Here is a 17,249-nt window from a genome sequence, read left to right on the forward strand (position 1 = left end):
TTGAATTTGACATGAAGATAAAAGAGGAAAATATTGTATTTTTCCAATAAATAACTAAATGTGGTATTTTGTAATATAGAATGTGATCTTTTTTATATTATTAGAGTAATAAAAATGCTTCAAAATTAGAAAAATACTGTTTAATTTTTAATAATCTATACTAAAACTTTAACTGTTTTTGCACTGTTTCTGTACAGAAAATAAAAATAGCGGACACTTTAGTTCCAAAATCAGCTAAATCCTTTGTCCAGCTGCAAAACCAGTCAAGTGAATTGTATTTTAATAAATAGAAATTGTATTTTTCATGCCGTATTATATACGTTTTGTTAACTAATTCTTTTAGTTAACAAAACAGATCTTGTTTATAGCTTGAATAAAAAATAGTATGCAAGTTTTTTCGCTCTCGCCAAAAAAAAATTTCAAATAAATTTGAAATTGATTTATTTTATTTATTTCGCCAATCTACTCACTTCGTAGATTTGAAATATGTATTTTGCATAGCGCGATGAATTTACAGTCGATTGTTACATCAATATAATATTAAGCGAATTATCTCGACGTCAAAAAACCGATTTATACACTTTCAAGTTGTATGCACTACCAAAAGAAGCACCGTCGAATCTGTTTTTTCGATCACTATGTATGTGAAAATTGAGTGTTATTGAGTGACGAGAGTGTAACTCGGTCCGATGGCAATTGAACTGAACGACTAGACAAAGAGACACGCTCGAAATCGGTAGAGAAAGCGCGAATCTTTGTCCCATAAATGCGCGACACAATTGATTCGCTCGCAGCGATCTGCACCGTCAGGACCGGCTATTCACACGGAGACTGTTAAGTTTAAGCTTTGCACAGCAGCAAAATTGTTCAGATAATGTAATTTTGTGAAGAAATATTCGACAACTTTTAAAGTTACACATTGCGTAAAATTGGAGCCGAGTTTTCCTTTAAAACTTTTCGATATAATTATGCTCTCAAAAATAATAACCTGCAAATTTTGAATAATTAAAATTTATACCCTATATGCAATTTTCTGTAAGATAATTATCGTTCTAGGACGATTGTTAATTAAATGGAAAAGTAATATAATACATATCTTTGTCGTAAATATTTTATAGTACAAAAAATAAAATAAGACAACTATTCCTTGACAAAAGGATTACGAAAAAAAGAAAACTAATCTGCATAAGATTTGTCATTCGCGACTCGCATCGTTGTTTCGCTGAACGAAATTCGCTCGTCCGTTTATCGGACGAGGACGATCTCGTTTCGACGTGTCAAAAAAGGTTTAGCATTCAGCGAATGCGAGGACATCGCACACCGTCCATCGTTATTGCGAATCGACTGAAGCATAAGGTCGCCTCGCGAGTCGCCTCGAGGAGGATTCCACACCGCAGAGGGAAAGAGACTGGCATCTCTCTCGCCGGAGATTGGGGACGGCAGGGAGCGTACACGAGGTGGGCTGCCGAGGTTGATACTACTCGGCCACGAGTGAACGAGCCTTTCTTCAGTCTTTCACATCCCGAGCGACCGGTCGCACAGTCGACAAAAGACGCACGTTTCGTTCGCCGGCGCGAGTGTAGACGCGTTATCGTGCCTTTTTCCCGTTTCGCCTCGAAGCGAGTTGACTTGGGGTACTCGCGCTTCGACGATGCCACCGCGATCGTAGGTTTCTCCCCGGTGCTAGCACGGAGGCGCAGGTCGTGGGTGGCGCGCTGACCCGCCGAGGAAGAGGGTAGAAGCGGACGAGCGGAGGAGAAGAGGAATAATATGAGGCTCCTCTGCGTGGCGTTTGTCATCGCGAGTGCAGCGTTTCTCTTGACAATCGTCGGTGAGTCTTCCGCTTGTGGCCGCTCCCGAACTCCCAAGTAACATTGTGGTATGAAAGGCGACGAAAGACCAACCGAGCGTCGGAACTTCAGGACTGTTCGGAATTGTTCATGTCATTTGACTCTTTTCACTTTACAGCGTTATTTATTTTCTTCTCTTCGGCCATTTAATTTTCCTTTTAATTCATCGCCGATGCAAGGCTCACGTCCGTGTGAATCGTTTGAATTCCGCATCGTAGTCTGCGTGCTTGTATTCCTTTGAGCGTGAATTATTACAGCGCTGCTCGAGTGAATGGAGCGCACGCGATATCGAAGACGCTCGCGAAGGCCATCGGGCCCCTCTGGCTCTAATTAAATGCGCGTAAACTGTTGATCGATTCATAGACGACGATTCACGCATGCGTTTTCATCCAGCCAACCTAATTTGCCTACGTTCGAGCAAACCATAGCAACATCCGCTCGTTTAACCGCCTTCCTTCCGGACCATACTTTGACTATTTACGCAGTATAATTAACGCTGCACCGCGTTAAAGGGAGTTTCTCCACGGCTGATTTATCGGGTTAAACTATATCGCGTCGACTCTTCGTGCCAGGTGGTTTGGGTGGGGCAACGAATTATAGATCGCGGTAAACCGAGGATGGTTTTCTTGTTTGCTTCCGTTATATATTTTTTGGTCTATTTATCGTGCGATTCTCTTAACCAAAAAAGTAAAGCGAATAAAATAATTCAACTTTTCAATACATTTGAAAGTGAATATCCCGTTAAAGATTAACATTTAAGATAAAAATAAATGAACCTAGATTATTTAGAGAAAAACATTCAAACTACTATTATAAATAATAATAAGTTTATAACTTTTTTTTCTATGAAAATTAGCTTTTCTGTTTTAATAAACTAGACGCACTATGCGCGCTATTTACTCTTTTATATCTTTAATAAAAATAATAATATAATATCGATAATAATAGCATAAAATAATATTACTATGTTATTAAATCACTATTATTATCGCAATTTATAACACTATACACAACATTATTCAACACAAGTCCTGTTATTCACGTGTAAAAATATGTAAAAATTAATTAAATTTATGATTAAGTTATTACATAAATGTAATAGAAGAGAATAATTCGAAAATAAATAATTGAGCCGCCCTTCAAGCGAGCATTTCTATTAAACCAATAGAGTCTTTGACATACTTCAGAAAAGATTTAAATAAAGAATTCGAAAATGTATCAAGATTCAAAGAAGACACTTTGAATATTTTCTATAAAACAATATCTGCGCTAACCGCAAGCCGAGAAGATATCAGAAATACATATAAATTATATGTAAAAATTAATATTTAAGCAAAAGGATCTACGTCGTTTGCTTTCTCTTTTAAATGTAATTTAACTACTAATCTTCTCAAGGTATGAACTGTCAAGCTATGCAACTTTCGCAATGACAACCGCTCGATAGTACGAAAGTAACGCATAGCGCGCATCGAGATAACCAATTAATATCGCGGAAAAAAGGCAACAATGGAAATCTTCCATTTTTTTCAGATAGAATTCATATCGTTTCAATTATTGTTAAAGGAATAAAATTATCTGTAAAAGATTTAAAATAATTAAAAATTGACTTCAATTATGGATTTATCATTTTTAGAAGATTATATTTGTGGGAAAAGAAGAGAGAATCGATGATAAATAATAATCGACGATAAAAATAGTGGATTCAATCAATAGCGAGTCAGAAGTTGCCTACGAGAGCACTGTCACTCTTCAATCTCTTTGTCGCTTTTATTTCCGTTATTCGCGACGGAAATGTCTATGTATCGCGATCTCTTTCTGCCTCCTTCGCTCAGATCTATTTATTTGTCTATCCAACTAACTCATCCTTTTCTCGATATTCCACTACAATGAACAATGAAACATGCCGCGCGCTGAAAAACAACAGCTGCAGAAGGCGCGTATCGCAAAAAAATCGGCGGGTTGGCGGGAAAGGTAATGCGTGGTTTTACGCGCAGCTTCTTCCTATTTTTCCCCTCTGTCTCGCTCTCTTTATTTTTGTCATCCGTCGAGCACGACATCGATCGTACGAACGACGCAAAAGGACGGCAAAAGGAAAAAGGGAAGAGTCGCGCGAATAAGACCGAAACATATCGACGGATAGGGGATGGATGGGAAAATAACACGGCGGGCTTTTTCTGAAAACCCCCGCCGGACATAGTCTCAATTACCGCTCGAACATCCCTCTTCAAAAGTGAATCTGAAGAATTTTCTTCTCCCTCTGTTTCGCGAGCGCGTTGTGCTCGTTTTCGTGCGTTTTTGACAAGAATCAGACGAGATGGAGAAACTGATAGCGATATCGATTGCCAATTGTCAAATTTTCTATCGAAATATTTAGACCTTGGACGAGATATTATTCAAAGTTTCCAAGGAGTCCAAATAAAAAGAATGGAAAATAAAGTTGTTTGTCTCATATTTATTTTGTTGTTTACGGAAAGTGTAACACTCAGACACGACTCTGCCTAGTTTGCTTCGTTAGACGAGGCAATGGATGCAGCTACTTTTGCGATAAAGAAAGGGCGGGAGATTCGCCTCATAATCAATTCGAAAGGCGTTCCGCCTCGAACTATTTACGCAGACGATCTAGATAAAGAAGTGCCATTCAAGGATCTCCCAGCCTCGTTCCCTTTAAGGATGATTAAGCAAATTCTGCGTGCGTTGCAGGATTATCGAGAGGATAATAATTAATTAAAGCTCGCAGCACGTGCGCAAAAAAGGTTTTCGACCGTCGTCGACTTCCAGCCACATCTATAAATCTCTCGGAATCGCAGCCGCGTTGTCGTCGCGCAACTGCGCACCATTTGCATTCTCACTTCGCGCTACTAGCTCGCGCTCGTTAGCTCGCACGTGGCTCGCTATAAAATATAATTTTTGAGCCTTTCCGGTCGAGTAAATCTGCGCGCTTTAAATCACCACGTTATATAGCGTAAACCATAGCGTAAACCATAGCGTTAAAAGCGTGCGCGACGTAATACGACTGAATTTTTCGGGTGTACAAATATAGTGTACAGCTTTGACTCGGCTATGAACGTTTACCGGCGAAACCGGCTTTAGAATATATCAAGGTATGTCCTCATTTATCTGGTTCGCATCGCTTTGTTTGTCTCGTTGATAACGGGTTGCGTTTTCGCGCGAACACCGGCAGGATTAACTTCTCACGGAAATATTTTGCCGATGCGGAAGAAGCCGATCGTACACTCCGAGAAAGCGGACTTGGCGATTATCCGATTCGTACAATTTCCTTTGTGATAATGACACGTTTGTATCCAGCACTAGCTGGAAACTTTAGCAAAACTTGGATCAAAAATAATTTGCCGAATGATCATTTTTCCTTTTCGTTCATTGTATATTTCAGCATCTGTTTATATGAGCACCTCAGCGATGTACTATGTTGAGTCACATTGTTTCGAAAATTGAGCTATTATCATCACAAGACTGTAGTCTAATTTTTACCCAACAACAAATGTTTTCAATAAAAATAGAGACGTTGACTGTACAAAGTTAAGTCAAAATGTGATGACACATTCACCAATTCAACATTATTAAATCACATTAAAATTATATTTCGTAATTACACAACTTTATTTTCCGAAACATAAAGTTTGATATTATATCTACAAATACAAAAAAAAATCTGCAAAGCATTGTAAGTATTTTACTGAAAGCGTATCAAAATCTCTAGATTTTTTTCCTGAAAAGTTATGTTTATGCGACTCGTATAGTTTGTTGGTCGCGTGAGTTTTGGAATGTCTATGAATCTCTCTGTTTTGTCGTCATTTAATCCAAATTAGTATATAAAATTACTCAACTGTTTATTATGTATGTCTGTATAATAATCGTGCTGCTCTGCATAATGCGAGCTCCGCATAGCGAAAACGTAATGTCTTCCGCTGCGTGAAATACCCGCTGACGATAATGAATAGGTGCACACCGCGTAAGAATAATGTATTCGGCGAATGCGACTCACATTTCGCTTATAAATTATTCATCTGCCGAACACGATCAACGGAAAATGATTAAATTTCGACAAATAATCGTGTATTTTCAAGAAAGTTCTCAATATTTTTTCAACAAACAAGAAATCCAAGTTTTCCCTGGACAAACTGTGGAAAGTTAGTGCTCGTTGCAATGCTTCAATTAACTTCCGTGATATATATATATATATATATATATATATATATATATATATATATATATATATATATAGCTGACAGTAAATTGGCGTAAAACGTATCGTGGTTAAATAAGTCGCTCGTCCAAGTAATTCCACTGGCACGATATATCGCGACCATCAATTACATTTCGACATCGTTAGCGATGACAATAACGTGCGTAGACGCATAATCTAGGACCCGCTTATTCAGCACGCGAGCGCAATACGTGCGTATGTGAACGTATACCTACGTATTAATGACGACGTCGCTCGCTTGCGTCACGCCCTGGTCGCGAGATCGAGCATGACAATAAACCCGCGGGGAAACTCGAAGTCGTGAGTCGAGTTATGAATTAAGTTCCCCCTCCACGTTTTACGGCACGCAGGTGGAAAAAAAAGGCGACCGCAGCCTCCTTGCCGCGGACTCGTGAGAGAGTTTTCTACTCTACGTACGAGCACGACGCAGAATCCGTGCCCCGTGTCGGTGTGTTTACAAGTCGGTTGTGTCACGGTAATAGCCGTGTAATTTCATCGAGAAAACACAAACGGAACATTATGTTTAAAGAATCCCTTTCTCGTTAAATTATATCTTTTTTTTCGCAGCGCGTCTCTTTTTTCTTTACAAAGGTAAACAAATTTTTAATTCATCTCCACCGAAACGCACACGCGCACAGAGCGGACTCACGTACGAAACATAAAGAGCGGGTATCGCTTTGATTTTTTTTTTTTTTTCCCCGGTGTTACTTTTTCTCGCCCGCGAATTTCATTATAGTAATTCGTAACGTGGTATTAACGTGCTGGTACGTAAAAAGAATGCGCTCCAATTATATCGCCGGGATCTCCGTTTGTCGACGCCGCAAAGAGAAATCTATTTCCATTACACACAGTCCTACTACATACATATTTCATCTTCTCGTCTATCACAGTGAATGCAGAGCAGTCTTTTGAGGTGTGCGTATGTGTGTATGCATATACATGTATTTTATATATATATACATATAAAACGGTCGATGACGCTGTTGCAAATATTATTTTATGGGCGTCGACCGGGACGCGCGCGCGCGCGCGCGGTAGCGAGCAGTTTTCCCGAGGCGTCAATTGACGAGATCGATGCCGGGCTCGTGATTGCTGTCGAAATCAGTTAGAGCAGTTATTTATATTATGCCAGAGCACGCCTAATCAACATATTCACGACGACTTGCCGGCCACCATTGTGAATATGAATAAGTGACTCCCCGCGCGCGACGTGTATTATTCATGATAATTATTAGCAATAATTAATCTGTAATCATAATAGATAATGTTGGGCATTATTATTACCGATAACCAATTCAGAATTTATAATTATAAACTTTTTCAGCGACGCACACATTCGTGTCACGCTTCCGACGGGCCGGGAATGATTAATTGGAATCATGTTGGGCGTCATTTGATGACGATGATGACGATAATGAATAAATTTTGAAATGTTTCCACCGCGAAAGATTAGCACCGTGCTCGACGAAGTAATCTACGGTTTGCTACACCCCATTATTTGTAATCCCGCATTTTGTTCGGCCGGAGAAGTACGAGGTGGTTTGCTTAAATCCCGCTTACGTACCGCGGAAATAGCTAGCTTTCCTAAAGACGACGCAGGCGCCCGAGCAACAATTCACGGATGCAGAACAAATGGAATTAGTAAAAATGCCGCAGTTCTCATCCGCTGAATTGCATTACAAAATTACATTGTTATAATTGGAGCTATCAAGTCGGAGTGTGCAAAAATTATATAATTACTATACTACTTATAAACGAACGTATCTACGCAACGGCATATTTTTTAAGAATAAAATTCTGAAAAAATTAAACATTTAAATCATATTAATATTGTCATTCTTACTGCATTGATTTCGTCTGAAAATAATAAAATGCTCGATTCAATATAATAAATTTGATATTAATATTGTTGAACAAAATTTCACGTTTTCGAATTCAATGGCGAACTTGCTTTATTACATCGCGAAATGTTATTATTTTATGAAACGTTTATAGCAACGAAAAGCGATGTTTGGTCTTTCCAATCAACCGGATTCAGGAAGGATCGGAAAAATCTCGTAGAAACGAAGTTTTCTTTTTTCATTACTGTCTTCATCTTGTCTGTCTAGCGTCCAATTTTGGTTGTCGGTCACGTAACCATAAAAAAAAACCCTTGTCCTGGCTGTCAATGACCTTGCTTTCTGCATTGTGATTTGCATTGGAAAATGTCTGTGCGAAGGTCACGCGTTCCGGAAAATCAGGTTTGCGCGACGGGCATCGGCAAAAGTCTCCCGGCATTGACAAATCCGCGAAAGTGTCTAGTTCCTGGAGGATCTTAATCGCAATACCCGCGGCACAAAGCGAAGTAAATTACGCGTGCATAAACGGAATGAGTCGGCGAAGGAGCACAACCTCTCGAACTGCACGAGAGAACTTAACAACTCTTGCGGCGAGCGAGCCCGAGGAGCGTCGATCGACATTCTGAGTCATAATTTTAATGGAGCAGCGCAGCGGGCAGAGGCAAATAACGCTGTAATAATAACCCGAGGCTGTGGTGAGCTTTGCCTTTTTAAAATTTCGCCTTGCAACTAGCCTAGATACCGGGGAGACACGCCGCGCCGTTTTCCACATCTTAGATCGCGCGCCACGGATGAACGCGCGCTTTAGCCGGGGCTCGCGATCACGCGTTATACACGGTGAAAGGAAAAATGCATTATTTCCCCTCCCACACGGGCGGCATATTTTTCTGATTACATCAAGAGGTCGCGCGCGTTACATTACACTATGCAGATACGGTGCATTTTTAGCAGCGGGAGCAGTCGAAGAGAGGAAAAACATCCGCGGACAAAGAAACACATCCGGTCAGCTGCAATGAAAAGCGATCACGCCGAGAGCATTAAAAGAGCGGGTCGTTCGTTCGGCCAAGCTTCTAATCACTTTTATTAATCTGTCAATCGCATCGGATCGATCAAAGCTCGTCGAGGAAATGCTCACACAAATGTACGAGACTTCAGGCAAGTGAAATCAGGCAGTGCGCGCAGAAAAGTTAAATTTTCCGTTTCCCGTATTTTGGATTCTGTCCAGCCAACAGGATGCATGAGAGCTAGATATTGTCTGCTTTTCAAGTTCTGCGAATCAACTCGCTCTCACTAGTCATTGTTCATTGTTTTATGATGTTATTTACCACGATCGCGTCTGCGCAACTTCCCTTTCATCTCTTTCGTCTGACTTTGCTGGCTCTTACTACTCAACACGGCCAAATGCAACAACGCCGTGTTGCTCCAAAAGTAACACAAGACCGATTTGCGGCTGCAGTTGTACATTAATTATCCAAACTTAAGAACCGTTTATCAATAACTCGGCAAATATTCTTACCCAACTGTTCCTCGCTCCTTTTTTTTTCACAAGTTCCGTAATTGCGAATGTTTACGAGTGCAAAATGTTCCAAATTAATGGTAATTACTTTTTTTTTTGCAATTTCCGGTATTTCTTGCGACATATTGCCACGGGAACTGTTAATAAAGGTAATTAAAGATTGGGTTTACCCTACAATGTAGAAGGTGTCTAAAACTCGTTTGCTAAGCCTGTGAAAGTTCGCCATGACTCACGACTATCCTGGATTATTTGTTATGTGACATTCTTTGCCACAAGCTTCGTCGCAGAGATCAAGTTTTAAGAAAGTTTCGGCGTTACACAATTTTCTTGTTGCGGGCGAGTCTCAGAAACGCGTCGCGGACTCTCGCGCGAAAATTCACCATACGCGCCGCTGATTTTCGCAAAACTATACTCGCGGGAGGTGACTCACGCCCGCAGGTTGAGGATACGAGAATTTATCCTCGCATTCGCGGTCTTAACGCGATGCGAAAGCACGTCGAGTCACTTTACATCGCGTCCCCGCGCAGAAAAGGCAAAGGGTTAACGTACGCGCAAGAGCCCAGGCTCTTTCGTTAACTCGCTTCCAGTCCCGCAGGGCTTGCCGCGCTCGTCCCTTCTTTTCGCTTCTTTCCATTTCCTGGCCCATCCAGGTGTATCTTTTCCTTCTTCCGTATTTTCCGGCGTTCCTCCGCGCTTTCTTTCCAACCCGCGCGTTCGCTTCCTCTTGTCCCCTTTGTCTCCTTCTCCGCTTCGTTTCGAACATAGTAAGCTCTGACAAATTTCATAAAAGACAGAGCCGTTCTCGCGCCAAGACTCGACGAGATTATCCACCGTAGAACGTGCACTCGCAAAATTATCCCTGGCACCGGGCGCGCCAGTCTCACCTTCATCACGCGCTGTTCTTTATCATTGGATTTTCAAAATCTTGATTTCGTAAATTCATCAACTCGCGAAATTTCTTTAAAGCCTTGAAAGGCATAAATAAAATTGGACACTTTTGAAAGGACAAGGACATTATCACCGCTATAATTATGAATCGTTCGGAGAATAAACCACGGCAATTGGGGATTTTAAAAGTTGTTCAACTAAGGCTAATTCTATAACAAACTTGCAGGTATGAAATGTTATTTCTGCAAGGCTGGCATCCGTGTCAAGTTTCCGCGATGATACACTCAGATTACCAAGGCGACCGGGGAGTGTATTTCTGTTTGTAAGTAATCCGATTAAAGCTCCTTTCAGGTAGCCTGCCCCGCGGATGTTCTTAATAATCTTATAAAACTGAAACACGTGTAACGAGCGCGCAAACTTGGAGAAATTAATATTACTGACGAGGGGACGCGCAATAAATCAACTTTTATGAGAGAACTCAAATAAACGTCGGGTAAACTTAAAATTAAAACTTGTGTAACTGTGGGTCGCCTCGAGAGCTGTTTCTCTCCTCGCGCGACGGCTTTGCTTTTTGCAAATGTTAATCGATACTTTTTTCATCCTTTAATTGAGCCTCGACAGATTGTCTTGTCCTCGCGGAGCGTAAAAAGAAAGACTGGTATCGTTGCGGGAATAAATCGAGAATAAAAAAGCGGAATAGCATACCAGCGTCCCGATGTTCCCGAAGACGCATTAAGAGATTCAGGCGGTATAACGAAGACGTCGTCCTTGATTGCGCGATCTGCCCATCCTCGGACTCATCTCGCGGCTAACCGTGAAAGAAATCGCGCCATGGCCTTTGAAGCACGCTCTCGTCGACAAAAATTGATCGTTACCAAACTTCGCAAGGCGATTACTCAATGCCGCGGCACTCAAGATACGCGGCCAAGAAAGTCGATTTGTTCGATTACGATCTACACGCTGAGCGATCGCACTCATTGTACGGAGCCAGCTAGTTCCGCTAGAAATAAGTATCGCGCCTTAAAGAGCCATAAATACATCCGGACTGGGCCAATTTAATATCTAGAGCGTGTAAACTGCACATTCGCGTCGGGCATAAAGTTGCGCTGGAACCTCGCCCGTGCACAGACTTTTCGTTTCAAACTAAAACTGCAAACAATCACAAATTCTTCACGCCGCGCGGGCCTAAAATGCAAAGATAAATTGGAAACTTGACGGATGAAGCAAGTCAAAGCGCCAGTGCAAGAAGCTCATTTAGAATTGGCTCAATTAATGACTTAATTCATTTTAATGAGCACGATTAATTCACACTTTAATTTTCACGTTGCCCTTTTTCAAATTTTCAACGCGTCACCGCGCGTGAATTATTTAATGTATGTATTGGCAAACTGTTGTCGCGGAAGGGTACACGTCCATTATTATTTCGCGAACGTGCTCAAACAGAGGCAACAACATATTGTGTGTTAGCGGCCAATTATAGAGTTGGAGTATCGTTCGATAATATCCTCCGTATCGACGAAGCGCTGCGCATTATGCGGCTGACGTACGGCCAGTAACTTGTAAGTAGTAACTGTCAAAGTTATAACGCCAAAATTTACAATTCTCATGGTATGCGGCTCATATGTGCAGCGGTACGTAACATGTATTATTATTAATTGGCAAGCTCGATTGCGCGCTCTTATAATTTCTGTTGCGCAACTGTACACATTTTCATTTGCAGAAACGTTTCTGTTTAGATAGATAGATAATTTCTTTAAAAAAGTGCATTATAATTAGCTTTTAATTTATATGTGCAGCATCGTTTTGAAAGCATTCTCTAATTCCTACCATTTTCTTCTTAATTCCTTCATTTCGCAATCGAGTATCTTAGAATTCTCTTAACGCTTTTTTAGGCGTATATACATTTGTGTTTGTGCTGTTCTTAAAGTCATTTGTATTTTATAAAATCGCACCCTCGCAAAAAAAGTGACGCAAGTCGAAATTTTCCGAATTATCTGCGAATTGTGTTCTAAATATATCGGCCTTCAATCAGGAAAAGTTATACAAGTTGAATTCAAATACTTTCCGCGTGAGTCCGTTATGTTTAATATAAAAATTATTGTTTAACCAAACATAGACACGTGAAATTATCTTCCGTAAGATCAAGCTTGCTTCAGACGATTTATAATTTGTGACAAAATTTGAGATAAAACTCTATTTATAATTATTATTAATAGGAAACGTTATTATTAGCGCAATTTTCTTTCCTTTTCCCCGAACAATTTTATATTTTTGACTTGTGTCACTTTTCTTGCGCCGGTGCGAAATGTTGGTCGTAAATTTTCCTCGGTTTTTAACACAATTTCGGCGAGCGTGCGGATTACAGATATTGCGAAAGCGATCAACCTTATCCTACGTACGCCACGAAAGGAGCATTGCGCTTGAATCGATCAGCAAGAATCGAGAGATCGTGAGATCGGAGAGCGCTGGTATCCCCCAATTCGCCTTGAATCGCAGAGACAAGCCTTAATGATTTCAAACGACAGACCCCGCTAATCGAAACGATTCGTTTCGCTGATTCGGATTGCGAGAGCCAATACGAGAAACCGTGCAACGATCCTTCGTTGGATTGATTTATACGAGAACTAAAATTAATAACGATATATTTCCCTCCGAAAAAAGAAACTAAAGAAATTTGCATCGGCTTCTCCGAGCATCTCCACCGTCGCTTCATTCCGTCTGTCCTTATTTACAAAATCACTTTAAGAGTCACGTCGTAGAAAGCTCGGCGCATCAGCTAGGAAATATATTAGCCATCGTATCGACGTGTATCGAAAGTCGATAAACGAATTTCGCAGTGCGCGGATGCGCGAATCGAAAATTTCCCGTTCGAAACACAACGTCCGCCGTCCCAATCCGCGCCGTCATCCCTGTCTGAACACCCCCGCGGCTACTTCGTAGCCTTTCTCGATCGTGTTGATTCCGACGTGGAGCAACATCCTCTATAAATATATAGCGCCCGCGCGAAGCCGGATGATGGAGCGGGCGCGATAAGCGCGGCAGGCAGAGAACCTCGTGCATTCGTTGAAATAACGTTAATTCCGGCACCGACTGACCAGGCACGTGCAACTAGGCAAAGCTCGGGAATCGGCGTTTTTCACACCGGGAAACGCGAAGGTGCAAACACACTTCTTTCTGTCTCAATTTACCCCTCCCCCCTCCCCCCTCCTCCCATATCCACCGCTTCGATCGCGCCACTCCGTCCGGCTGTACATTGCCACCCTTCCTTCCTTTCACGCGATTTCTTTTGCTCTCTCTCTCTCTCTCTCTCTCTCTCTCTCTCTCTCTCTCTCTCTCTGATCGCTTCAATACTTGAATGCTAAGAAAACATTTAAAAAGAATTTAATCTGCCAGCATCAAAATTGTTAACAATTCACGAGTCTTCCGCGCACTTAATTGAAATTAGGCAAATGGTTAGCGATTTAGCATTTTAGTGATTTAGTGAAGCGCGATTTAAAATCAGCGGTGATGCATTTTGAAACGTCACGCGATAATCCGCGAGATCGCAATGACTTGTAAATTTCAGGACGCTGGATATTGCGTAACATCCTGCTACATTAATCTATAATTCTGCTAAATTTAATCTATTATTTTACGCGATACGCCTGACAGAACCGGTTTATTTCAGGTCACTTGCCTTTACGATACAAGCGAGCAAAAATGATCCGCATGGCGAGTGACGGACGCGATTAAACGCGTGATTCATTTTTACGTCCAGGCAACAAGGAAATACGCATAGGCTAGAAGCAAACGGGTTAACGAGATTGTGCAAGTCGCAAGACTGCTTATCGATGAATTTTAAAAGTATCAACGCCTTTGTCTTTTGCTTCATCAGCTCGGACAATACTGTACAAAATTGAACAATCTAACGTATTAAAAAATAAATATCAAAATCAAGATTTATAAACTTTTACCTTGAAATTATACTCCTATTATACGTCGTAAATTTGCCTGTTTCACATGTTGCCCTGAAGCGACATGTGGTAATTTTTTTTTTATATTATGTTTGGTCGTGCAATTATATTAACCAATAATGTGCAAGCAAATAGATAAAGTATCGGAATGTAAAGGAAGGCAATTTAAGCCGATAAGCGCGATCGAGTTGTCTAATAAAATATCAACGAGCGTAGTTAGCGAACGCAGTTAAAAAGAAAATTCTAGAAAAGCTGGACAAAAATCCCATTTCACTGAAGCGATCGTTCCACTTCATATCGTAAATGCAAAACGTCGTTCAACATAGTCAATATCCGCGAGCATAGAGAATGCGTTGCATCTGCATAGCCGGAATATTTTCCGCCAATCGGTTTCTCATTCGCCGCCTCGCCCATTATCGTGAAAACTTGATTCCGTAGTGCGTAAAGTTCGATAAATTTCTTGTCTATGCAAACTGACATATTTCCTCTTAATTGCTCGACGTTGGATATTATTAGCTCCTCTCTTATCTCATATCCACATCTTACAATTTCAATTTACATTTCGCAGACGATCATGTCTGCGAAGTATTTTGCCCGAGGAGACTCGAACACTGCAAAAAGTAAGAAGATTAAACCTTGCACAATCGTCTTTCAATTATAAAATAAATTTCTATCACTCGAATTATCAAGTACGGAATTTACGTCGAGTGCCTATATCGCGCCGGCTATATAATACATTGAGATTATTAAACTGCGATTATTACAGTCTTCAATTTCAGCGGATTCCGCGCGCTTCTATGCAACACGATGGGGCGTATTACGTATCGCAGCCCGGCTAGCTGGCGGAGGAGCTCTCTTCTCGCTCTCTTCGCAGACTGCAGTACTTTCGCGTCGGTATAAACGAAAGGCCATAAAGCGAAGCTTTCCATCGGCAACTTCGAGTCCAGGGGCGTACCTCGTCTGTCTCTCTTGGCGTTCGGAAATAACGTGTGCCCCTCCTGGACGTACTTTCATACTCTGAGACTGGCGCAGGCATTGTACGTGCACCGATGGTTTTATAGTATTAACTGAAATTGCAACAGTCCCCGTAAAGTAGGAGGCTTTAGTAGGACGGCCAGGGATACGTGTGCACGTGTATATACAAGGTGGCCCGAAAAGTAAAGGCGCCTCCTCCGCATTTCGATGAGAAAATCGATGACTTTCTCTTCACCGCTCAGCATCTGCTAGTTGCGACCTTTGTCGCGATTGCTCTGGTAATTGTTTCGTGTATGATATCTCGAAATTATCTTCTTCATTTCTAAAATCGATCGTTATAACGATTAATTCAGAAGCGTTTTAAGTGATTAAAATTTAAGATTGCAAGACCCGAAAAATTTGAGAAATAAAATATCGAAGAAAATTTTTTTCACAATTTCGTTCAGTGTTACACAAATTTTGACTTCGCGTTTTATTTAATTTGTCCGCTAAAGTTTTCTTGGTTCTCCGAGAAAAAGGTGGTAATTCGACTGTGATAAGATCACAGTCGGCACACGAAATCCGCTTCTCGCTTATTATCGAATAAACGTAATCGATTTTTCGATCGCGCAAGTAAACACTTATCTGTTTACATCTCGCCTATTTCGCCGCCGCTCACCAGCGACGATTGAATGCGAATGAGCCACCCTGAACATGAGTATCCACGTCGCTGGCGAGGCGTCCGAGCTTTTTCCAAGTGACGAGAGGGGATCAGGGACGCGCGACAGTAAAATCGAAATTGTCAGAGCTGCCGCTTTAGTTTTAGAGCCCTGGGTTACTGCCGTCGAATCCCGCCGCTTCCAAGCCCCCGCGCGCTCGTCCCGCCACCCTTCACGCCCTTTTCGCTCTCCTCACGGAAGTAATAAGTATCGCCGGGACGTATAACTTCCTCGGACCTGCCGGAATTCAATCAGGAACTTTCGACGTCGAGAGCAGGGGAACTCGATCGTGCGAAAACGCGGGATGACTTATTCTCAATCCGCATTGATCTAATTTTTATGCCGGAGGGCGGCGTCGCAAGGGGGGGGGGGAAGGGCGCGGTAAGATTCAGCGGGGTAACCCGGGCTCTCGAGCGCGCTTCTTCTTATAACTGCGTTTTATTGGGCCGTTACGTTTCACGAACGGGAAATTTAAATGCGACGTTTAAACTCGCGCACGGAAAATCCCGAAGAGTGATCTGCCGCTACCTGATCTCCGCTCCGCGCGTACTTCCGGCGAAACCGGGAGCGACGGCGCAGCGAATCTCTCTCGAACTTGCCGGCGATTAAAGCGACGTGTGTTACGTCGAGAGTTAAAGACGGATCTCGCCGTTTCTATTTCGAGGCCGTCGTTTTTCCTTTCGTTTCATCGGACTATTCGGAGTTTTTCAAACTTTCGTGAGCTGAATAAAATTTCGCCCATCTTCCGGACGATCTCTCGATAATACGCCGGTAATGAGCAATACGGGGGAGCTCGTTAGAAGGTGAAAAAAATAGAACGACTCATCTAGCTCCGGGGGAAATCAAGCAATTAATTTGCATTAATTAAACTGCAGCGAGCGTCGATCGTTAACACAATGCGTACTGGGAGGGCCACTAAAAATTAATATAATTGAACGTCCCAAAGCAGGTACAGGTGTAGATCGCTCCCGAAGTGTTAAATCCGATTATGTCGCACGGTTAACAAAACTGGAAATCTTTTGTCACGATTCGGTAAGCCGATTAAAACTTAATGCGCGAAAAGTACTTGTGTAATCAATCTCCTCGAGTACGACAAATTATCCGGGAAATGCGACGATGGATTTATCTACTCGCGCATTCCATCCGCGACTTAATGAAAATTGTAAGCTTACGCAACATTGTCGGCCGTGTGGTGTTCGGCCGGTGTGCGAACAACTCACTTTGTTATCGCTCTATTACTGCGGTCTTGGCAATCACGCTAATAACAGTAAACACTATGATTTCGATTAATTTACGAAATTTTCTC

The 17,249-nt window shown here is 41.7% G+C and overlaps 2 protein-coding genes across 5 annotated transcripts in view; one reads left to right on the forward strand and one right to left on the reverse strand.

Moving 5' to 3' along the window:
* qin overlaps positions 1-17,249 on the reverse strand; it is a 153,058-nt gene that overhangs the window by 13,578 nt on the left and 122,231 nt on the right. The window lies entirely within an intron of this gene.
* Positions 1,433-17,249, forward strand: part of LOC105668997 (uncharacterized) — a 50,200-nt gene continuing 34,383 nt past the window's right edge. Inside the window, exon 1 of the mRNA XM_012361736.2 lies at positions 1,433-1,831. Within this exon, the coding sequence (XP_012217159.1) occupies positions 1,771-1,831 (61 nt within the window). The 5' untranslated portion in view covers positions 1,433-1,770. The remainder of the gene's footprint in view (positions 1,832-17,249) is intronic.

The sequence above is a fragment of the Linepithema humile genome, chromosome 1, assembly GCF_040581485.1.
Source record: "Linepithema humile isolate Giens D197 chromosome 1, Lhum_UNIL_v1.0, whole genome shotgun sequence".
Classification (NCBI taxonomy): Eukaryota; Metazoa; Arthropoda; class Insecta; order Hymenoptera; family Formicidae; genus Linepithema; species Linepithema humile.